Source organism: Euprymna scolopes, chromosome 15 (assembly GCF_053919585.1).
Source record: "Euprymna scolopes isolate OS-2025 chromosome 15, ASM5391958v1, whole genome shotgun sequence".
Lineage (NCBI taxonomy): Eukaryota > Metazoa > Mollusca > Cephalopoda > Sepiida > Sepiolidae > Euprymna > Euprymna scolopes.
In genome coordinates, this window is record NC_136496.1 from 55,031,487 (window position 1) to 55,057,664 (window position 26,178).

The window sequence follows — 26,178 nt, forward strand, 5'->3', positions numbered from 1 at the left end:
ATATCTGAATTAATACCACGTAAAAGCTCTTTTAGAAAACCGAAAATGGATGCCGACAGTCATGATATGAAAAAAAAAAAGGGTATAGAAAAACCATGAATTTATTTGAATTTCTTTCTCCTACGCAGGAACCCAATCAAACTGAATGTGTTGCCCAGCACCGAAAAACTGAATTTGTTATTTGGAACTTTCTTCCCTCATAAGAGAACTCATTTGGACTAAATGTAACGCTCATAAATTGTAAAAATGAAAAAAAGACAAAACAAAAAAAAGATTAAAAAAAAAGATTTGTAAGTGCAAAACTTTGTTGCCCTCTCTGTCAAGCAGAAGATTGAATTTTTCCTCGTGGCCATGGAGTCTGGTCATTGTCGTTAATCCCTTTTCTTTCTGTTACAGGATTCTCCCTCAGTTTGCATGTTAAAAATATTCCCAACTCCATTAATTTCGAATATATTTTTTTTTCTCGTTAAATCTCTCTTTCCCTATCTTCAATAAATTCCTTTGGAAGTGTTTGTCTCGTTCTTTCTCGCAATTTTACTCTGTTCGATTTTTGTGTTTATTTTACCTCCCGCTTGTCTCACAGGAACTAATTGCCGTTTTTTGGTTTCAACCTTTTTTGTACTAAAAAGGAAAATTGAACCGTATATTTCTACAATCCTGGTCTCTACTCAAACAGGAAATATGTATTTCTTTTTTTCATAATCTTTTCTTTCTGTTAATTTTACATACTTGGATGAGTCATGGTAGGTATATGTTGGCTTCCTCAGGAACCAGATCTGCAATTTGATCTTTATTCTTTTTATTTGTATCCATTATAAAACCAATTTGTACTATTTTTTTTAAATCGATATACAATGTTTGAATTTTTTTCATTGATAAGTTACTTGCATTTAGAACAAAGTATCAAAATAAAAAAAAGAAAGAAAAATCCTCTTCCAAGTCAAAACTTGCTGCATCATGTAATTTTCTCATTGCAAAGAAAATGGCTTTTGCTTAACTGCTAGTTGAGCTCTGGTATTGTTCCGTTTTTAAGAGATAAGCAATCTTTATGCCCCGATTTCTTCTTCATCTGTCATTTGATTGATCAGAATATGCAATAATTTGTTTTTTTTTGTCTGAAATGAGCGCCTCATTACACAAATAAGTATCCATTTATTTCTAAAGACAAAACCGTATGACCCACTCCACATATACACACATGAGAAAAGAGAAAAAAAAAAATTGTTACAACGAAGTCATTAGATTTCTTTTTCATTTTGTTTTCTATGTAGAACACGGATGTTCAGTGCAGATGGTTAAAAACCAAGAAATCATTCTTCAAACATTTTTATTTCTGTCTTTCTTTCATTTCTTGGCTTTTGTGTTGTCAAACTCAGTAATTAGAGTTCAATATAATTTCTTAATTGGCTTTAGTGTTGTCAAACTCATTAATTAGAGTTCAATATAATTTCTTAATTGGCTTTAGTGTTGTCAAACTCATTAATTAGAATTCAATTTTAGTTCCTGGATATGACCTTAAACTATATCCGATGGTGAGGCCCCAGCTTGCAGGCTCTGGGGAGTGTGGAGCCGCCCTTTAATTGCCATTGCTCTCAGGTCCGCACTGACCCGTAGTGGTAGTACCTGTTAGGGTCCCAACTATGGGTTAAATAGAAACCGACTTGCAAAAAATAAAATTACCGGATTCGGCATTAAAATAACCTGAAAAGAGTTGATATGCCGTAAAACAAAAACAACGAAACAACCAGAATTCAATTTTATTTCTTAATTGGTTTTAGTGTTGTCAAACTCATTAATTAGAGTTCAATTTTATTTCTTAATTGGCTTTAATGTTGTCAAACTCATTAATTAGAGTTCAATTTTATTTCTTAATTGGCTTTAGTGCTCTAGCTCATTAATTAGAGTTCAATTTCTTTAGCAAAAGATTTTACTGCCATTTTAAAAACTGATTCTGTGTCTCCAACACATTCAATTTTACTTTGCAATATTCTTCTGTATGATTTCACTCATTTCAGGGTGTGTGACCATTTGGAAATACTAATTTCTCTATGTAAAATCTAGTCTTTGCGGGTATGAAGATGAGATTGGTTATTAGTTAGCAGCTACAAGAAAAGGTTCTAAACTGTTTGTTGTGATTTGATTTGATAAAACATCGACAGGTGATAAATCGATTTCAGATTTGTATTTGATAAAATCTAAAAAACGAATTCTAATGCATGATAGAAACAGTACTGTGGAGTTGGTGATTAAAACACTTTACTTTTGCAAACTATTCAAAGATTAACACTAATGTAAATACTATATAAATTTTACATTCTTTATATGAAAACTTTATCCTTTATTTTTCTAACATTAACTTTTTCATTTTCAGCTCCAGCTTTTGGAACTGCGGACAAACAATTATGAACTTGATAGCAAATGCAAACGCCAAGAACGAGGTATGAAAATTTGACGTACATTGGTTTGTATATGTTAGGGGGAATCAAGGAAAAATTAAAAGAAATTCCTTGGAAAATTAGGGAATTTGCTGGGTTTGATGGAAAACCAAGGAAAATGATAGTCCTAATTTTTTCAATTTTTTTTATAATGAAATTATTCAAGGTAAATTTTTCCCTCTGCACTAAAATTAAAAATTACAACTCTAAACTAAAATATTTTCATAGAACAGATGCACAGTAGTCGGCATAGGTTTTCATTGATCATAGAATTCTTTTAAAATATAATTTACATTTCTTTTAAAGTATAATTTTCAATAATAAATGACAAATTAATCGTTTGATTTTTTATATTGTACTCTTTAATTTTCATATGTTTAGCTCTGTTGATTAAAGAGCAGCGTCATTATCTAAAGGTTGTGAGTTCAAATTGTGATATAAGATATCTATTTTTTCGATTTTTAAAGTTTTAATATTGAAACAAGGTTATTTTTTCTTTTTTTTTCTTTTTCCAATATTTTTAACAAGTTTTAACATCGTCTGCTTCACGTTCGTGAATTTTTTAACAAGTTAAACACACACCTTGATTTTTTTTGATTATTGAAACAGTTCTTTCTTTTTCCATTACGTACGCTGTTTTTTCAGATTTTCTAAAGAAGTTTATCGTTTTTTTTAATTTACGCCCCCCCCCAACACACACCTCGATTTTTTTTGTTTTTTTACCCCCACCCCCAACACACACACACACACACACACACACACACACACACACACACACACACACACACACACACACACACACACTTCGATTTTTTTTTTGTTTTTGTTTTTGTTTTCGCATGTTCGCTGTTTATTTTGTTTTTTATTTTTGTTTAACATCGTTTTTTTAATATTTAAACAGCCCATTTTGTTTTGATTTACCCCCCTCCCCCATGCATGTACACCTCTAAACACCCGGGCAACACCGGGCATGCATGCTAGTCTAATGTATAAAAGGCAAAATGGCCACGAGCGTTTGTGTATGTCCGCAAAAGGCTTTTTGCATCGGGGTTCTCACATCGGTTAGATTCCGCAAGAAGTTTTTGCATACTTCCCAGATTGTAATATCTCTGATTCGCAAACGGACACCATCTCTTTTTTTTTTTTTTTTTTTTTTTTTTGATCGAGTTAAACAAAATTCCCACTGTGGTGTCATCTCAGGTGTTTGTTTGGCTTTTTCGTATAAAGCGAAACTGTTCGAAAAAGCAAGAAGCTTGGCTTTCGGGCCGGGATTTCTGATGCTTCACTAATTGGTCCTCGGCGAAGTAGGGGAAACCCCTCATACTGAGACAATTACTATTTTTTTTTTTTTTTGTATACTGCCAGTGTGCCCCCTTTTTTGCGGGAGTTGGTTTTTCTCCCCAAAACGACCTTGTGTCTAATTTGCTTTCCTGGGGAAGCAAATAAATACCAAAAGCATTTAAATCATTGTACGTTTGATTGACTATGCTTAAATTTGACACCCGCAACTTCTGCTTGCGCGATGGCAACATTGGCTAACACATTACATTTTTTCACCTTCTTTCTCTCCTTCATGTTATTGGTTCGAGTCTGCGTGCCTATTACCACTTTTTTTTTTTTTAAAACCTCACCTTCTTTTTCTTCTTCGCGTTACAGGTTCCAGCCTACTACCACTTTTTTTTCACACCTCTCTCCACCCTGATGATCCCCCAGCAATGGCTGCTTTTTATTCCTACCCTTACTACACCACCGCAACATACTCAGGCAACGTCCGCTAGTAAATAATAATAATATAATAAATAATAAATATAAAATAAATTATAGATATAAAATATAATAAATATAATATAAATAATAAATAACCCGAGCAACGCATGCTAGTAAATAATATTTCTTAAAAGTTTTCATTTCTTTTTCTTTTGCCACATGAAAAAAAACCCAGTTAAGAACATATTTTTACATATGCAAACAAAGAAAGGTCATTGACTTTTTGAGAAAACAATCATTGCTAAAAAGTGAAAAGAGGAGGAAATATAAATCCAATAAATGTAATCAAAGATTTACACATTTGAAGTGGGAGAGATATAAAAAGCAAAATATTTTTTTTCTTTAGGATATCTGCTATTTTTTGCAAACTTTGAATTTTGTTTTTAATTTAATGCAATCTGCTGTTAAAATACCATAAGAAAAAAAAAAGTAAACTAAGATTTGCAAAATGTGGAAATGGAATTTTAAATGCAGAATTTGATCTCCCCATGATTCTTGTGATTATTACATGAAATTGACGAGAAATTGTATGAAATATAAAATCTAATCCATGTGATGAGACACATTTTCTGCTTCAGTACAAATATTTCAACAATTGAATGTTAAGAAGAATCAGAAATACTCTACCTTTTACCTACCAGAAATCTAACGTTTAAATTTTTTTTTGTCATTTTTATGTTTAGCTGAGATTCAGTATACTGATCATCAAAAGACATAATGGCAGAGACAGAATATGTAAAAAAAAAAAATATCTGTGCTGTGTAGTTCAGTAGAATAAATTGACTTCATTTAGTTTGAGTAGTTGAATTGTGATACTATTGCTTACCTTAACAAAGAAATTACACTCAAAAGTAAGGCTATGCTTAATTCAAGACTTAAAAATAACTTTAAATATTTTGTCTAAGTATTGTTTTTCAGACAAAGTTGGGTAGGAATGGGAGTTGAATGTTCAGCTAATTTTATGTATTTATTGAAAGCGTTTTGTGAATTATATTTATTTTGAATGCAAAATTTTTTTGTTTAAAATTAATGCGGTTTGTGAAATTCTATAAAAGATTATAGAATTTCCTTCAAGAAATATTGGTTTTTGAATATACTTTGCTTTCAAGTTTTAATTGTAGTAATAAATGACTTTAAAGCTGCCAATAAAAAAAAAAGAAGAAAGAAGATTCTACTCTTTTAAGTTATTATGTGTGAATACCCTAAAGAAATTTTATGGAAAAAGGAAAAAAAAATGACAACAAAAATAATTTATAATTTAGAGTCATTTTCACATAAATTTAATGCATAATGATCCCCCATTTCCCGCTTTATCTTTTAGAGCAGGTTATACTTCAAATTCTTTAGATACTTTTTCAGATATGATAAGGGGTCAACTTCAGGGCATGTGAAGATTTAATTTTGGTCCCAGATTCATAAACTACGGACAATCGAGGAAGTGCGCACATGGAAATTAGATCTGGGGATTTCCCAGAAGCGTGTCAGACTCTGATTGGTTTAGCAGATCGCCAGACCCACCCCGTTACCTTAGTATAAGAGCGAATACCCGAGCTGAATTGAGCAGATTAATCCAGACCTCCAAGAGATACCACCCTTACCCCGGCCGTCACTACCACCGCCATCGTGAGAACAAAGAATAAGATTTTGGGAGAATCTTGATGTTTTCTGGTGTAATTGAACTGAACGATGTATATATCTAAAAACTTGTAACTTTCATGAAATTAAGTTAGAAATCCTGAGTCTGTCTTTCTTTTTCTGGCGTGCATGCGAAGCTATTTGCTTTTCAGCAGAAATCAACACCTGAGATGCTGAGAACCTCCTGGCAGAATAAACGATCATGACCAACAGTTTCGATGAGGTCAGAGGTCAATTGCTGACCTGAGCAGGAGACCCTTTCACAAAATTTCATCACTTATTCTTGTGTTTTAACTCCATAAGATATAGCATTTTTATTGAAAAAGTAGTGTAAAAAATGTGAACACATATTGAAAAAGTAGTGTAAAAAATGTGAACACATATTGAAAAAGTAGTGTAAAAATGTGAACACATTGAAAAAGTAGTGTAAAAAATGTGAACACGTATTGAAAAAGTAGTGTAAAAAATGTGAACGCATATAGAAAAAGTAGTGTAAAAAATGTGAACACATATGGAAAAAGTAGTGTAAAAAATGTGAACACATGGAAAAAGTAGTGTAAAAAATGTGAACACATATTGAAAAAGTAGTGTAAAAAATGTGAACACATATTGAAAAAGTAGTGTAAAAAATGTGAACACATATTGAAAAAGTAGTGTAAAAAATGTGAACACATATTGAAAAAGTAGTGTAAAAAATGTGAACACATGTTGAAAAAGTAGTGTAAAAATGTGAACACATATTGAAAAAGTAGTGTAAAAAATGTGAACACATATTGAAAAAGTAGTGTAAAAAATGTGAACACATATTGAAAAAGTAGTGTAAAAAATGTGAACACATATTGAAAAAGTAGTGTAAAAAATGTGAACACATATTGAAAAAGTAGTGTAAAAAATGTGAACACATATGGGAAAAATATCCAAATGTGCTAAACACAAAAATGTTGATACCTTCTTTATTTTTGGTCAGATTTTAACAAGTTTAAAAGATTCTTTCTTAGATCATCAAGCTCTTTCGATGTATGCCATTATTGAGAAACGTTTAAGCAGTTTTAATTTTTTCATGTCTATTGCTAATTAAACTTTGGTATAACATTCTCAGTCAACACGATGTGGAATAACTACATAAGAAATGCTGTGAAGTCTTCTGCAAAGAAGCTAGACTGCCACTTCAAAGCTAGAAAACTTCTCACACCTGCCAGTAGTATGAGAACTTCTAATGCCAGATTACCATTAATAGTGGCTGGGGCTGTGCAGCTGATTTGTGCCATCTCTGATGTCTCTGGAACCCTTGGTTATAGATAAGTACAGATTACATTTAAGCGCGTCGCAATGACCAAGGGTTCATTGGGTACCTGGATAATAGAAGAAATATAAGGGCGTAATGAAGATACACATAGTAACACCGCATGCATTACAATAAAATTTATAATAATCCGCTAATGTCTGTAAATCTTGGCAGGCAATTTTTGATAATATAGTCTTCCATTTTCTTTAATATCAAATACAGTTCCATTCAGGAACACCAGTTTTGATTTATTGGGGCTAAAGTTTATATTTGCACCTTGTTTCATGGTTGCTTCTTCAGAAAATATATTTTGTTTAAATTTTGGGATTAGAAAAGCATTTTCCAGAATATAGAAACAAAGTTCACCTTTATTATTCGTTAGTGAGATTTTAGCATCGCCTCTCTTCAAAACGATATTGTTTAACTGCCGTTGCCTTGCTCTACAAAATGACTCTGAGATCAAAATTGATAAAATCCGATTCCTTTGTAATTACATGTGCCGTTGCCCCACCATTGACAAGAAAGTTCTTACTGTTTGTTGAAGCGTCAAACGTACATGAAAATAGAAATGTATGTTCATTAATGGAGCTCCCCACATTTTTAATAGAGTTCCCTTTTAAATTTTTGTATCTACATTGGAAATTCTGATTGGGTCACACACAATTATAGCAAATAATGTTCATTCTTTTTTAGGAGAAAAACTGTTTTTGGAAAAGTTGCAGTTTTTATTCAAAGTAAAGGTATAATTTAATTTTGGTGTTTTTAAGTGGGCATTTTTAAATTTCATGATATTTGTAGATTCGTTTTTTTCTGTGATCATTTTCTCAGTTTTTATCGTAACTCCTAAGTACTACCTTGAATTGACTGAAAGTCGTGGGTTTTTCTTTCTGGGTTATCATGGTGGTAAACGGCTTAAAATCACTTGACAACCATTTAATACCATGGAGATTAACAAACTATCGCTAATAACTTTGCCAGACATTTTTAATGAATTTGCTGTTGTTTCAGCCCTTATAATATAATCTGTAATCCTCTCAGCTTCCCTACATTTTAGAGATGTCAATTCAGTATATAGAGATAATTTTGGGTTTTCCTTTCAATAAATAATGCTCTCTTAACAGGTTCAATGCTTTGCAGCCATCATCCAGGGCTTCTCACTGTACCAGAGATAGACTTCTGCTATCTAAGCCCTATATTAATTCTGCAAAGACAGTTGCATTCTTTTCAATAAACTCAGGGTAGTTTCTTTTTTTTTTTTTTTTTTTTTCAGGTTGTGCCTGAATTACCTTCTGTAACTTTTTGATTCATAAATATCCTAAAAATTTTACTTACCACAATTTGAATATTGATTCTGATATATTGAAGTAAAGTAATTCTGTTAGGTCCATAACCTCTTAAATTGGAAGCCTTGTTTAATTTCAGAAAAAGTCCTGGAGATAAAACATTTTCAGTTGTTCTGTACAGGTTCTGGATTTTTTTGCAGCCAAAGAGCAAAAGATTCTTGTGTTGACACAAAAAAAATATGTGCTGGGATGCTAAAAGATTTAATTTTTATGGAGCAATTCTGGTTTTTAGTTGGTTCATAGCAGAATGTAAATTAATTAGTAAAATAATTAGTTAAAGTGATAAGTCTATGTTGATTTCTCTTTTAGTAACAGCAATTTTTAATTAACCTATCATCCCAAATAATATTTTTATTTTTTTTTGCATTTCAAATTAATGCTGTTTGTGATTTTCTTCAAGAAATATTCGTTTTTGAATATACTCAACTTTAGAACTTTAATGGTAATTATAAATGCCTTCCTAACTGCCAATTAAAAAAAAAAAGATAGGAGTCTACTTTTTTAGGCGATTTTATGTGAATGCCCTTAAAAAAATTTGGTGGATAAAAGGAGAAAATGACAAAAATAATTTAAAATTTAGGGAATCATTTTCGCATATAAATTTGATGTATAATGATCCCCCATTTCTGGGTCATTCTTGCCTTTTAGAGCAGTTAGTACTCTAAATTCTTTTGATATTTTTCCAAAAATTCCCCTATCACTAAATCTAGGTATCAGTGATAAGCTCACCTTTGAACATATATGATTAACCTTAATCTGAATGACAAGCTCCTCCACCTCCCGGAAAATTTCCTGTAACCCTACCACAAAAAATACCTGAGATGTTCTGTCAGTATTCTGTTGTAGGGATGCCTTAAGTGATTAACAATAAACTAGCCCCTTCTCAATAAAAGAAGGTATAGTCTGAGAAGGTGGTCCTGCACCGAATTATACATACTTTTGAACTGATTGTCGAGAATGTATCCTTGACTGGTATGTTTAGATTTCCTCTCAGGCACTATAATTCTCACATTCACTCTGACAGTGAAGTACTTGTCAAGGTATCTATGAGTTAAATAAAATTGATGAATTACAGATTAAAAAATATATGACTATAAAACAAATTTCTCTACAAGCATACAAAGTCAAACTTATTAAATATTTGAAAATATTAATGATTTAATGTGTAAAAATTTGTACTCAAATATATTATTTTGCATTAAATAATCCCAAAAGACTTGCTATATCATAAATAACCAAACCGTCCCCTTGCTCCCCTAAAACAAAAACTGACAGAACATTTACATTATTAATGTATTCATTTCTATTAAATATTTCACCCCCAAAATGCCTCAATTTCTCTTTTAACCGTCATTTATAAATATAATTCCACTTGCAAATGTTCTATTCTATTGCTTTTTTTTTTTTTTATCTGATCAAGCAGATTGTTCCCAAAACATATTACTTTATTAGTCAAAATAATTAATTTCTTAATAGGTAATGCTAGTTTTAAAAATAGTAGTTTTGAACAGACAAAAATCCTCAATTATGATCTAGATTTAGTTTTGAATAAACCATGGAATTTCTGCTGGTTCTATTCATGTTTTCTTATTTTTCATATTTTTCATTCTTGACATTGTTTTTTTTGTCATAAACTCCAAATAGTTTTACGATTTGTGCATCAGGTTGATGATGATGAGCCTTTAAGAGGATCTTTATTTCTGGTTTTATTGTAATCTCTCTCTCATTGTTCTACTTAGAAAGCTACAGAATTATGACAGCTTATTGTGACGTGACCTTAACACTTGTCTACAGGCTTGACTTTTGAATAGACGGTCAATGGTTCTTTCACATTAATATTCAATATTGATGAATAGAAGTGATGGAGGGTACACATGACAATTCTGCTAGTAATTATGGTATTTAAGAAGTTAGCTCAGAGCATGAATCAACTTTTGCAGTATCGGTTCTAACAGATTCTTATATCCTTTCTTCTCTTTTTCGTGTGCTTGTGCAAAGTTGAGGTGATACATATATAGGAAAAGTTGAATTCTGGATTAATGTATTATAATTATGCCATGTTAAAACTTCCTCATATTAAAGCAACTCCTACAAATATAGATCCCTTTAATTCTTGATCATGCGAGAAAACAAACTTTCTTTAAGATAAGGGCACAACAGACGTATAATACCTGATAATTGCCTTTTAAACTTTAGTTCAGCTAGACATTTATAGCTAGAGGATTCAAAATTATTTTTAAATTTTAAAATGATATACAAATTTGTTGGTAATGCTAATTTATTGCAAGAACATATATTTGATCTGTATATTCCTATTGTAAGAATTTTGTGTGTAATGCAAAGCTCTTTGTAAAAACCAATGAAGCATTCTTTTTTTGTTGAGTTTTTATATAAACATTGAGATTCTGCTTACTCATACCTTATGACTGATGGCTGAATGATTAGAATCACCAACTGTCAACTAGGTGGCCGAGTTTCAATCTTTGCTTGAAGCACGTCTAATCAGACAAAAGACCTGTGATACAGTGAAACACTCTGTCTGTGGTGTAGTGGCTATGGTATAGACTGTTGACTCAGTATTCTAGGTTAAAGTTTGTGCAGGGTTTCTGAATCACTTTCAATAAGATACTCATGAGAAAGGTATGATCCATATATCCTCTTTCCAGCTATAGATTAAATAGCAGGATAAACTAGATTCTCAAGCCTTGCTTTGCAACAAGTTTAGAAGGAAAACTGAGATAGCATCAGTCTTTCTTTGTTTATCCCAGCATTGTTTCCAGTTATTTTGAACATCTCTTTGTCAGTGGGTTCAAGCAATGCCAGGTCAGGAGAAGTGTGGGTGGAGATTGTGCAAACCTGGCTTCAGTCTATACACTCTTGTGCAGTGAGGGGAAATTGCCTTATCAGCAGGTGACGACTAACCACCACTTGTAAGGGGAATCTATAAATACTTATATATTTGCAATTATTGGCTGACTAAGGCCCTATGCTTTTTTTTTTTTACTTGGGAGTCACTACTTATACTCGAATGGCCTTCAGGCTTTGATAAGGGTTAATGAATGTTAGGTGGTAGTGTAGTAATCGTTGTGTAAATTGGGTAGAATTTGATTATTTATGGGGATGGCTCAACAAGAACTTGTTTACATTGGATTTGAAGGCTACCAGTACCATGTTGTATTCAACTGGGAAACAGGCCAGTGGAACAGTGTTCTACAGATGGGCAGTTCTGGGAAAGAAGTTTTGTTCATGGAATCCTCATTTAGATTTAGGCGCAGATAGAGTGGAGAAAATTGTTGATATTGGTTGTAGCTAGTCTAGTGTTTTTTGTGAAAGTTTGGCAAGGGGGAACCATAGATTGGAGTTCAGTCAGGCACTTGTCATGAAAATAACGATAGAACAGAGACATCTCTTCTGTGGGAAAGAGATTGTAGGGAAGAAAAAAAGGCATTACCTACTCGGTTTCGAAGCTGGTTTTTATGATAAAGCACTAACCATTTATGGTATGAGTCTCCAAATCATAGCCTGCAGGTCAGATCCGTCCCACTAAAATCTTTAATTCAGCCCATCAAAATCTTTAATTTGGCCAGCCAAAATCTTTAATCCAGCTCTTATGGAAAATGTAAAAATATTTTGGAAAAATTTTTAAAGTGGAAATCTATGAAAATGGTGGTGTTTTTTCTTTTTTTTCAGAAAATGATTAAAAGAATGAGGTTTCAGAAAACCAGTTTCACTAAAAAGCAAAACTAAACAGTGTAGAACACATCCATTTTTTTATTTTGGCCTGCGTATCTCTAAAAAGTCCCTGTTTGAAAACTTTGAAGACTCCTGATTTATGCTAAGTGTGCGATTTAGTTTGCCATGTCGAAGAATAATTGCCGCATATATCATCCATTAAGGGAAGACTCATGATTGAATCCAGAGTGGACTACTTACAAGAGAGAATTTTGCTTTTTGTTTCTTTAGCCGATCATTGTTTTGCACAAACAAACTCTTAGTGTTACAAACCAAAGAAGACTTTTCCTCTTGGGGTCAGAGCAGAAACTCAACCTTCTAATATTGGACCACGTCAACTCTTCGGAAAGAGACGTCCTAGACAGAAAATTTTTCAAGTTATTTTGACATTTAATGTAAACTTAATTTTTGATTATTTAAGCCTATAAATGGCAAATGCAAAGTTGGATGTGAAACTCATCCCTCTTCGATATCTCCTAGACCTGTTGCTTGTGTGGGGCCAAGCAGATTGTGTTATTGCAGATTGTGTGGGGTCAAGCAGATTGGGTTAATCATTCCTTTGAATAGGAGGCACTCTGGATGCTTACCAGCAGGCAGTTAACTAATTGTTTATGATCGATCTTTGTATAAACACTTTACCATTGGGAAATTATTTGCTGGCAAGTGAGTGTATGTCTTCTTAGTGGCCATTCTGTTTAGAAAGTTGTCTGAACACTTTTGCATGCAAATTCCATTTGTTTATTATAGTACTGTTCTACCATATAATTTAAAGTTATTGTTTGTAAAAATGAGCCCACTTTTGAAATTAATTTTTTTGGAATGTTCCGATATCTCTAACTTTTCATTTATTTTGTTTTCAAGATAAAAAAAAACAGTTAAATCGTATTTATGGTGACTACCGCTAGAGAAGGCCAGATTTTTACATTAAATAAAGCGATTTCTGCACCTCAACGAAGTCCTTTGCTTCTCAAACCAGCCCTTCACCCCCCTCCATCCCTTTATTTTATATATATATATATATATATATATATATATTAGTGTTGGGACAATTAATCAGAATCGGGAATCAGAAAAATTGGAACTTTTTGGGGAATCAGTATCGGTAGTCTAATTTCTGATTCCAAACTGATTCTTTAATATTTTGAATTAAAAATGAAACAAGCACAGTTTTTTTTTTTCGTTATTAGGATATTGTTTCTTTAAAACATAAGATTGAAAATGTCCCAGAATGAGTTATAAATCTCATTTGCAGATTTAACATTGATAAGCAGAGTTTAATTTATTTTATTTCTTGGTCATTTATTAAGAGATAACTTGCCTATTGCCTTTTTAATCGTTTTACATCTATTTGCTAATGTAAAGTGTCGGCAAGACGACGTATATTTGGAAACACACTTGTTGCCGGGAATGTCTTTAAGTAGCCTGCTCTTGCCTCTCATGCAAGTGGGTGAGTCTACTTCTATGAGGGTGTGACATCAAGACCACTCCGGTCTTGTAACTGGGCATCTTGGGTTCGATTCCACCTCTACACGCTCTCCTCCTTTCAGGGCCACAAGATACTCACATTGTGGTCCAATGTTTTGAAGCTCTGGAGTAGTTGTGTGACGTGCTCCATGTCTGTGGGGATAGTTTCCTGGGTGGTCGTGTCATCCTTCTGCTACGACGCACCGGTTGGTTTTCTTCAACCTCCATCATCTCAAGGGAAGCTGTGCCATCCACCTCCATCTGTTCTGACAGTGTTGAATGTTTTGGACTGGTGATGATCCGTATAGGTGGAGGACCATTGTCCCGGTACTTTGAGCTCTGTTAGGTTGTCTATGGTATCCAGCATACTTGGTGGCTCCAGGTATCTACCACAGGGTTTATTCTTTGGAGGAATCTGCGATTGTGATGGGTTACCCGGTTACTCCCATGGATGTGTACATTATACTGCCAGTTACCCAGTGTTTCCACCACCCTTCCTGTCTTTGCCCATCGCTGATTATATTCCCTTTCATTCCGTAAGTGTCTTTTTGTCATCGCTGTTTCCCTATAACGACTGATTTCTCTCCAGTGTTTATGGATTCAATATCGGTCCTGGAGCACTAGAAGATGGTCCTTTATCACAAAACCATAGAGCATCATCGCTGGAGACATATGTAGGTCTTGTACCGGGGTGTTGTGATGAGTCAGTAGGGACTTAGCTGCCCGGTCATGGCATAGGCGACCACAATTGGCTGTGCTATCAATAAGGATCCTTTTAGCCATTTTAACGGCCAATTCTGCTCTCCCGTTGCTTTGAGGGTAATATGCTGATGTTCGTTTCCTTATGCCCCAATTATCTAGGAATCGGTTATATTCACTGGAGACAAACGGTGGTCCACCATCGATCGACAGTTCTTCTGGGACGCAGTCCGTGCAGAACCAGTTCGTAGGGCATCACATGTGGCCTTGGCATTCCTGGACGACATCAGAGTTACTTCTACCCATCCGGTGTATCTATTTGCATATACTAGGTTGTTCTTCTCTCGTAAATCGAAAAAGTCCGTCACTGTCTTCTGAAATGGGAACTCGGGGTTCGATGGCGGCATTAGGGGTTCCCTAGGTTGTAACGGAGCCATTTGGTTGCATACTTTGCACTGGGCCCAAGTCTGACGAATGCTTGCATCCAGTCCTGGCAAAAACAGCCATTGTCTGGAGTTTGCCAACATTCCATTGATGCCTTGATGCACCGAATGATTCTTGTACCTTTGCACATAGTTTTCTGTGTATAAGGATTTTATTTTCCATTATCGTCACCCCTTCCAAACAATGTAACTCTTCTTTCTTATGCCAAAACTGGCGAATTGTCTCCGGCAGTTCATGCTGAGATTTAGGGAAACCATTTCGTATGAATTCGGCGAGGGTATGACATTCCTCATCAGTAGCAGCTACTGACACAATCTTGTCCCATGTTATTGCCCTTAATTTGGAGTGCTGCTCATAGGTGGAGTTAAATGATGCTCTTATGGCACTATCCATGGTTTGTGTGATGTCCTTTTCGTTTGCTTCCTCCTGGCTTAATGTTACTGGGCATCTCAATGTACAATCTGGTGCCGCATTGAGTTTGTCAGTGAGATGCTTTATTGGAAATTTGTACATCAAGGACCGTTCTTTGAAGTTGAAGAGTCTTGGGTTTTTTATGTCCTCCAGGGCTTTGTCCGAGAAGATCTTCACCAAAGGCTTATGGTCTATCGTGACTAACAGCTCTGGGCATCCCAAAACGAACATACGGCATGCTTCCTGTCCGTAAACTAATGCCAATGCCTCTCTGTCAACTGGTGCATATTGGGATTCTGCGTCATTAGTAAATCGGGAGCCGACCAGGATTAATCTCCAGTGGTCCTCACCACACTTCGGTCCAGCTTTGGTTGCACAGTTGCAGTGCTTCTGGAAAAGACAATATTCCAAGCTTATCCTACTGAAGTCCGTCGACAAACAAGTTGGTCTATTCACTTTGAAGGTTCTTACACCGTTCTCAATCTCTTCTGTGATTCTTCTTTTCCACTCTTCAAAGATTCGATCGAGTGTGCTGTCCCAGTAGAACTTTCGATTTTTTGTTGTCAGCAGTTCCCTAAACGGGGCCATTACTTCAGGCTGAGAAAAAGTGTAGGCTACTTGGTTTACCATTCCAAACCAGGATCTTATGTCAGTTATATTTTTTAGTGTTGGAAAATTCCATATTGCTTCACTCATTTTTTTGGTAGGGTTTATCCTGTCTTCCGTTATCAAGAACCCAGCAAATTCCACCTCTTTTTCTGTAAAGTGAAATTTCTGGGGGTTGAATATGATACCATTTTTGCTGCAGTTATTTATGTACTCCATAGTATGCCAAAATGCTGTTTCAATAGAGTCGTCCCATAGTATCGTGTTATCTATACATCTTGTGATATTGCCGAACCTGCATGTATATGCGTCTCCTGATGCTTGGAATCCTTGTGGTGCCCGAAGATAATGGTATCTACCCCATTCCGTGATGAAGGTAGTTGCATCTCTTGCCGATGGTGAGAGGGTTAGGCTATGATAGCCATTACATGCAACCAAGACTGTTTTTCTAGTTTTCGCAGGCACCAGCGATGACTGGGTTTCATGTAGGGTGGCGGCGTTGAGCTTTTGTACGTCTACCGTACACCTCGGTGACCCATCCTTTTTTGGTGCAACCACCATTGTGTAGCATCATGTTGTAGGTGTACACACTGGTACAGGTTCTATGATGCTCATTGCCACGTCTAACTTTTTTCTTCCAGTGGTGTGGTATCGGGATTAGCGTGTGAACAACTGAGGGTTTGGCTCCCGGGATGAATCTGATGTCCATAGGTTTTCCTTTCATCGCCTGCAGCCGTTGATGTGGGCATACATTGAATGCACTGGACTCAAAATGCTCCTTTATCCATCGTTTCAATCAGGGTCTGTTTTCTTCCGTAGAGGCAAAAGGGATATTGTTCGGCTTCGTCGCTAGTTGCTATGTTCTGCTGGGAAGTTGGATATAGAAAGTTCTCTAGTACCAGACCAAGGTCATTTAGTGCTGACTAGGACAGGCAAAAATCTGATGTATTTTTTGATACATATATAATCTGACGTGTTTCCCATAATCCTACTCTGATTTTAGCAAATATCACACCTTTTATGTTTAGAATATGTTTTCTGTGATTCCCCAAATTCAGTGACTCGTTGGTACCAGATATTTGTCTGGAAACTTCAGAATTTTTTTGGATTTCTGGTTCGCTAGAGCATGTCTGTGCCCCAGTGTCTTAGATTGCATGAATGCGGTGGGGTATGTAGGCCAGCTGGCCCTATGGAGATGTGCCCAAATTCCGCATGAGCCTCTGGAATCGGAGTTATCTCTACCATCAGGGTTGGTGCTGGATCAAGAGCACCTCTTTGGAACTTATTTTTGTTCCAAATAAGGTGTGGCCTGGACTTTGGTTTTGTCCGGTTGGTTTCACCTCTCTTTTTTATTTGCCCATCTTAGCAAATCATCCGGTTACAATCCTTTTTATGTCTTTGGGTAGTGAAAGTTCTGGATTCTGCTCCGACCACTCCCGCTGTAGATCTGTTGCTGGACTTCTGTTTAGGTTTTCGGCAGACTTTTTTAAAATGTCCGGTCAAGCCGCAATTGTGACAACTCATCTTCGCTGCTGGGCAGCCCCCTCGTCCTTTTGAGCTGTCAGGGGGTGAGCTCTTCCCACAGCATTTACAGGGTTCAGTGTCTCTTGGAGTTGATACAGTCTGGTTTTTCCGAGGCCGCTGCCTGCAGCCCGACCTGTGTATGCTCGTTGTAGTAGGGTATACACTACTATGGAGATGGCGGATAGACTTCTCTGTGATCTCTAGGCTGACAAGCCTGTTAAATTTTTCTTCCAGTGTCGTAAGTGTCGCAGCCTCCGACAGCACCTTGCTTTGATGCTCCAGGTTTGTCAGCCCTGCCATCATTTGTCCTGTTACCATATCGTTGGAGTAGCTGACTTTCCAACCGCATCATATCACGTTTGGGCAAGTCACTGAAAAGTCGCAGAATTTTGTGACTGATCGAAGTCGTGCCACGAAGTCCGTAACTGATTCCCCTTCCTTCTGCCTTATGGAATGGAATTCTTGCCAGTACACTTTTTTGTGTAGGCTCCGTCCCATAGTGGTAGATGGTTTCCCTTTTCTTTCCAGATATGGTCATCTATATCTGACTTTTCAGTCTCTACACGTTCTACGCCGTTTTGATGTTCTTCTAACCGTACTTCCAATGGACGACATGTTCTCCTCTGAATAGTTTTCCACATTTACATGGGATTTTATATACACAGTTCTTAGTCATGATTTTTTTCTGTAGGGGGCTTGACTCTCACAAGCTGTTTCCGGAGAGTTGAATCACTCCTGAATACTGTCCTGATGTCATATCGATCACATATTTGTTGAAGTTTTTCAGACAAGCCCTTCATATATGGTATACAAACTGTGGTAAGTTTTTGAGTGGTGTCCTCAGTGTAGGCAACCGAAATATACATTTGTGAATTACTTAGGACCTCTATCCAGACATGGCTGATGGAACAAGAGCACGCTACCCCTGTGAAGTAAATAAAGGGTTCCGCTTAAAATTCCATCCAAATTCCTGAGTTTGACAAGATACACCTGAAGAGGGTCAGAGGTTATATCGACCGAAACATTGTGAAAATCACACTCAAGATGAGAACAGTAGTCCGATGAATAATGATACAAATATATATGTATGTATGTATATATATATATATATATAGAGAGAGAGAGAGAGAGTAATAGACCGAAGTCTAAAAGAACAAAGCGTCAGTTAAATATTTTACTAAATATATACGACTAAAAATGATGTACGATCATTGTACGACTAAATTGCCATTGCTGCTGATTAAAGCAACTTCGACGCAGGCAATTGACTGGATCTGTCAGCGTAAAATAACATAAAACAATCTTGTAATAAACAAAACAAATTACTCAGAAGTTTCGAGAGATTTTTGTCAAATATTTTGTGCAAGTCCATACCTATAAAGAAAACTCCCGATTTTTTATTAAATATTCCCTCTTACACAAGTGGTATACTAAATTCATCAGCGCAAAAAATGTTATTAAAACAAACAATAAAACAACACAGTCACGGTCTCGTTTATTTTTGGCAAATTCTTAAAGATTGAGACTTTTTTTCAACTCAGTGGGACACTTTTTTTAAAAATCTTTGTAAAATAAATAAATAAACAAGTTTATTTCTTTTACTGAAATAAAAACAAAACGAATTTAGTTATCCAAGAGTTTTTTTTTTAAATTAAATTTTACAAGTTACCTTTTTTTTTAATTTGAATTTCGTAACACAATAGCAGTGTAACACTAGAAAATATTTTTAAAAAAGTAGAATAAATCCCTGAAGACTGAAGCAATATTTCCAATCCCGTGTGCCTCTTTTGAGGGTACTGGTGCTACCAGATCAGGCTGTCTACTGGCTTCCTGAGACGAAATGCACCTACATTAAACTTCTGTTTTTGTTTTCTATTCTCTTTTGTAAAACTTAATTATGTTCTAAAAAAACAAAAACAAAAACCCCTTTCCCCTTCCCCTTCTCCCCCCTCTTTTTTTTCCTTCTTTACTTCCCAACCTCCTCGGTGGGGCATTAGAATACAACGACTGTCCCCCTGCAGAGAGTAAAAGCCACTCAAAGGGGCCACCTATTGGCCTTGGGTGGCAATCCGTAATGACTCGGAAAAGGATCCTGGTGGCTGAGCAACTGATATCTAGGGAAATTAAAGATATCAGTTGCAACACTCTACTTTGGCCTCGTACAAGGCTAGACGGGCGGTCGGAGGGGCCCGATCCGATCAATCGGCTAGTTACGTCAAGCCCTAACACATCTACTTTTCTACGAATTGCCTCTAAACCGTAACAAATACAGTTCTACCCTGTACCACTATAAACTATATACATATTTTCCCCTCTTTTCCATGTGTTAGAAGACGGTGGCTAGGATCAAATGTGCAAAATGATTAAAGTCATGACATGGCTGTATAGTGCCGGAAATTACCACAAATGACTTGGATTGTGTAACTAAAGGATTATTGGTGCTCATGGCTCCCATTTGGAACATGTATACTATTTATGTAGCCCGGGCATGACAAGGCGAATGTGTTTCTCCCTTAACATGCCCCAATATTGGACTCCGAGGTGGGTGGGTCTACGGTTATAATCAGGATTCGGTTTTGGGGTTCGGGAAGGAGTGAGTCACTCTCTCGACAACAGCACGTTTCTGCCGTCTTCTTTTCCAATCGACCACATCTGGCCTCTCGCCACCAATGTCACACCGCACAATCCGAACGTCAGCAATACAAAATTCTTTTCAAGAGAAGATGTTCACGACTCTTTTCTCTCTGCTCCCCAGGGAATTTTTCCCTGCTTTTATATCCTCCTATCTAGAAAAAAAAAATAGCTTCTCCCATCATACTCTGCCTTCCCAAGATGCCCTTCGCGTATACAAATGCGCTGGCCATCCTTTCCTTCTTCTTTCCCAAAGAGCGATGCAGATACACCTGGTATGTTTCTTTTTTTTTTTTTTTTTCCCTTCTTCTCTAGCCATATACGCCACAGTGGGGAGCATAAACAATGAATTTAATATATATATATATATATGTATATGGCCAATTATAAAAACTCCAAGCACCAACATGTCAACTCAGATAGTTCAGATAATGAACTACATCAAACATCCTCCAAATTTATTGTTTTGGAATCCACCGAGAAACCAAAATAACTGACTTATCACCGTTTATTATACATAAAATTATATCGGCATATATTACCCCCAAAAATGTAAAAACTTTAAAAAATAAAATCCTACTGGTGGAAGTGGAAAGAGAAAAACATGCCACTTTTCTCCTAGGAATGAAAACTTTCCACAACATAAATATCACAACTTATCCACACAAGAATCTGAATGCATCCAAAGGTGTAGTAAAATCGAAAGACCTATCAATGTGCACTACTGAAGAGATAACAAAAGAACTTAAAAAATCAAGGAGTAATAAACATTAAAAGAATTACAATAAAAAAAGAGAATCAGACTATACATATGAACACTTACATTATGCAGTTCAATAGACCCACTATTCCAAAAGAAATCAAAATTGGGTTCAACGTTGAAAAAGTTGAACCCTTTATACCAAACCCACTTCGGTGCTTTAAATGCCAGAAGTTTGGGCACCATGAGGATGCATGTAGGGAACGAGCAGTGTGCGGCAAATGTGGCCAGAGAGATCCAGATCACACTGTCAATGACTGCAATCTTGATTGCAAATGTGCAAATTGTGGAGAAAACCATCCTGCTTATGCTAGAGCATGCAGAATCTGGAAGAAAAAAAAGGAAGTAGTGTCAATAAAACATCTCCTTCCTCGAAGCCAGGAAAATAGTAGATGGATACATGAAGGAAAAGACGTACCCTCAAGTCACCTCAAGTTGTATATCATCCAACATCACTAACCAAGACTCCAAATACAAAATACTAGTAAACAAATTGTTACAATTGGGACCAAACGACTGGCCCAAATTTATAAATGAAATCAAACCAAACATATCATCAAAAATTAATCATCCCATTAAATCATCAACTAACGTTATCAATAAAACAAATTCTCAACCAAAATCAGAACAACCAAGAAAACAAAGTCAGTCAAAAGAAAGACCACAAAAATCACCAGTACGTCATGCAGATGCTGAAAAAGACGAAACTAAGGAAAAACAAAATCAGTTAAAAGAAAGACCACACAGGTCACCAATACGTCTTCCCCGTGGTGAAAAAAACACACTTGAAAAACAAACAAAAAATACATCTACCAAAAAACAAAATAATATAAAGAAATTACCACAAACAGAATCCACTACTACTACTACAAATAGATTTACGGAATTAGAAGACATGGAAACTGAAGCTACTCCTCAACCCCCCCCCCAAATCCTCATGTATAACAAGAAAATCCAATGGAATTGCCGTAGATTGAAGGCAAATTACAATGAAATTTTATTGTTGCAAACCAAATTTAATCCTTGGGTTATTTATCTCCAAGAAACCTTCCTTAAGAATGAGGACAATTTGAATATAAAACACTATCAACAATATAACTTTATTTTTTTAATTTTTTTACCACTTATCAAAGCTTAGAGGCCACTTGAGGATAAGGGTTAAAGAGTGTACAGTAGAAATTGGACTAACTAATTACATTCATAATACAGAACTTAATAATACTGTAACCCGTTTCCCCCTCCCATTACAAAACCCAATCACATTCTGCAAGGCAGAGAACAAAAATGACAAAATCCACTATAAAACAACCAAATCAAAAGCTACAAACTAACGATTGAAAATACAAAGAGCTTGAAGAATAAAAATCTCATATAAAATAACTGGATACAACATCAAATACTATTCCCAAAATAACTAGATTCAGCATTAAATAACCCACAAAGGGTTGATATGCCGTTAAACAAAACAAACAAACAAAAAATCTTTTGAGGGAACTAGTTTTCCCCACGTTTAAAACAACATTAGTGTCTAACTGCTCTTGTGGGGAGGAAAGTAAATAACTTATTTTTAAAAAATTATTTTCATTTTTTTTTCTTTTGTTTTGTTTTGTTTTCTTTTTTTATAAAGTTCTGTTTTATGATAATGCGACTGTGATTCATTTCTCAAAAAAAAAAAAAGAAAAAAAGGTCAATGTGCACTGCTTGTTAAACCTGCAAAGAGTGTTTATTCCAAAAGTCGTGGGGAGGTTGAAAATAAGAAAATGCCTTTCGAAATTACCACCCCCAACCTCTCCATATTAAGAACAGCTTTCGGAATAAACACCTCTAACCTGCCCATGTTAAAAACGGCTTTCGGAATAAACGCCCTTTGCAGGTTGGACAAGCAGCGCTAGGTGTATCAGAACTTTTGGGGAATTTTTGACACCCCTAACACGAAACTGCAAATAAAATATAAAAAACTCGTAATTTCTCTTTTAAAAGTGGATTGTTTATTGTCTATTTGATATTTTAAAATATTATTTTCAAGTTTAATTATGTTCACGGGACTATAAACCATTCACAAAATTTTGTAGATCCGCTCTTACACCAACAATATTGAAACCTACTGGTCTTGTATTAAAAGAAGACTGAAATACATATCGGGATCAGTAAGAGAAATGAAATAGTCTCATGTCGATGAGGCCATGTATAGAGAGGCTTATGACATGAAAAGTGAAAAAATATTAGATAATTTTAAAACATTTTTAAAGCATATTCATGAAAAATATGGTAATTAAAAAAAATCCCAATAAGCTTTGGGAAAAACAATTGAAATTTTTATTTTTTATTTTTGAATAAAAACTAATTATTAAAACAAAAACAGTAGTGTTCTTGTCAAGTAGTTTTTATTTTATTCAAGAAAATAAAAGGTACTGATGCACTTATTGAGCCGTGCTGAAATAATGACATTATTTAGAAAGCCATTCTTAACATGGAGACGGGAGGGTTTTGTGTACGTATTCTGTACTTTCACCTAACAATTTAATAAAAACATGTATTGTAAAACTTTAATTAAACTTGAAAGTACTATTTAAAAAAAAGCGCGGATCAATAAGTGCACAAGCACCAAATAACATTTCACTGTGTTTCGATCTATGACATTCCATGAGAGGTACATACACACTAAAGCTTTTTATTTATTTTTGTTTATCGCCACAAGTGCTAATTTTGACTTTCACCAATTTTCCTTTGAAAAACAATTAGAAACTCTTCAAACATTGCGCGAGGCACTTAAGCCATAAAAAAAATAACGGTAACATGAGTGCATAAGCAACAACTTTTTTTTGTTTTGTTTTGTTTGTTTGTTAAATCCGGCAAAAAAAAAAATAAATAAAAATAACAAAAGAATACAAAAACAATAATAAGAAAAGGGTATTGTAAAACTTTAATTAAAGTTGAAAATAATATTTTAAAATAGCGCAAATTCCATTTTGACTTGCACCAATTTTCCTGTTAATAATTACATAAACTCCGGCCCCCCCTCCCCCCAAAAAAACAGATAAAATCATAACAAAAACCGTTGAAGCTTACATCCGGGCAGACGAGCCTCGTTCTGACATTCGGAAAATTTAGGTTAACAACTGGTGAAGCTACCGAAAAGTAACCCTTTTGAATGAAGATGGATATAAACAATATTTTTAAAATTTCTTAATTTTACTTAAAAACAAAATTTAAACATATATAAACAAAATATTTTAGAAAATAATTTCTTAATTTTAAATAAAAATTGATTATAAAGAATGTTTTTAAAAATAATTATTGAAAAATATTGCAAAATGTTTACATAGCTGGTTCTTTGGGATAATAGGGGCGCCTGAAACCTCCCTTCCAAAACGAAAAAAGCTTTAGTGTTTTTACTATTTTAAAGCACTTTTTTTTTTTTTTTTTATAAGTTTGAAACCCAAGTAGTGTCTAGTTAAATTAGAGCAACAAGTGTGCATGGTGGAAATCTTCAGGGTTTAAATGTATTGTAATGCTTTTATGGTGGTCGAAAAACGTTTTTCAGCAGCCATATTACTTCCTATTTACTTGCTTCCCCACGAAGGCAGAGTTAGACACAAGGTCGGTTTTTAATGGAAAGAAGCATTTATTACAAAAAAAAAACGAAATGGTGAAATATAAAAGCAAGTTAAGCTAAAAGTAAAAAAAATTTTTTTTTTTTAAATTCAAAGAATTAAAGAAAGAAAAAAATTAAAAGAAATTTCGAAACTCATTAAGATAAATAAAGATTACTGGAGTGAAAATTGAGTGTGAATGCAGCCATGGAGGTGGGCTGCATGTGCGAACTTGAAACCCGAGCGATGGGACACGAGAAGACGACGAATCAGCAGGTTCGATTGCGCATTAATTTGCATAAATGAAATAATATAAGGCCGGGAGTTAAGATGTTTGAGAGAGTCGAACCATTAAGTACTCGAGAACCGGATGGAACCTGGTTAGAGCGGAGAGTGTCGTTGAGAATTGAGTCCAGATTTTATTTTTGATTAGAAGCTATTTCGGCTTTAAATATGGAGCCGATGTGGCCGAGATGAAATGGGAAATTTTAAATGACTCGCGTCGAACCTGAAAAATTAAAAGTCGCATTGAAAATTGAAAAGTGTTGTCAAAGAGAGAATTGAATGAGTCGTGTCAAACTGCGAAGGTTGAAGATATGAAGTGAGTCTGACTTTTTTGTCTTTTTGTTTGTTAATCCCAGTGGGATTCGTTGGATTTTTTTAACTATCGTCGTCAAATGAACGCATTGGAATGCAGTTCGGTCTACTTGTTTGTATTAAAGTCATCATTTTTAAACGTGGAATTTGGAATGAAATTCGCTTATATTTGTTTTAAAAAAGAAAAAGTTATCGTTTTTAAACAAAAAATATTTTACTCGAGTACAATTCGAGTCGGATTTTATTGTTTGAAAAAGTCATCGTTGTTAAAAGAACTTGAAATGCGATTCAGATGACTTGTATGTATAGAAGTCATATTTCAATGCGGAATTTAACATGAAATCGTGTCGTTTTTGAACGATAGTTTTTTTGGTGAGAGTAAAATTCAAGTCGATTTTGTTTTTGAAGAAAAAGTAGTCGCTGTTAAAAAGAATTACAATGCGATTGAGTCGACTTGTATGTAAAGTCGTTTTTAAATGAGAAATTTAAAAATTAATTTCTGTGTCTAGCCATGTAGCCCCACTTTTTCTAAGTAGGATCTGTCTTTGTCGGGGAGTAGTGAGCGCTAGCTGTGTCTAGCGGAGTGTTGAGCGCTAGCTGTGTCTAGCGGAGTGTTGAGCGCTAGCTGTGTCTAGCGGAGTGTTGAGCGCTAGCTGTGTCTAGCAGAGTGTTGAGCGCTAGCTGTGTCTAGTGGAGTGTTGAGTGCTAGCTGTGCCTAGCGGAGTGTTGAGCGCTAGCTGTGTCTATCTGTGTGTTGAGTGCTAGCTGTGCCTAGCGAAGTGTTGAGCGCTAGCTGTGTCTATCTGTGTGTTGAGGGCTAGCTGTGTCTAGCGGAGTGTTGAGGGCTAGCTGTGTCTAGCAGTGTGTTGAGGGCTAGCTGTGTCTAGCAAAGATGAATACTACTTCCCTACCCAGTTTATGATTATGAGATTGTGTAGTGAAAATTGTAGTGTGAATGCAGTCACGGAGGCGGGCTGCATGTGCGAACTCGAAACCCGAGCGATGGGACATGAGAAGGCGACGAATCAGCAGGTTCGATTGCGCATTAATTTGCGTAATTGAGATAATATAAGGCCAGGAGTTAAGATGCCGTTGAGTTCTCGAGAACCGGATGGAATCTGGTTAGAGCGGAGAGTGTCGCTGAGAATAGAGTCCAGGTTTTTTTTCGATAAAGTAGTTAATAAAATTCTTGTACATCATATTAAATATGTTATGAAAAGTTTTATAACGTTTTCATCATAAATTTTTGACA

General features: G+C 35.3%; 1 protein-coding gene across 2 annotated transcripts in view; it reads left to right on the top strand.

Annotated features, from left to right (window-relative positions):
* The window catches only part of LOC145293835 (GRIP1-associated protein 1-like), a 690,744-nt gene that overhangs the window by 108,634 nt on the left and 555,932 nt on the right, over positions 1-26,178 (top strand). For both annotated transcript variants that reach the window (XM_080140492.1, XM_080140494.1), the window contains exon 2: positions 2,372-2,438. In XM_080140492.1, the coding sequence (XP_079996618.1) occupies positions 2,372-2,438 (67 nt within the window). The remainder of the gene's footprint in view (positions 1-2,371; positions 2,439-26,178) is intronic.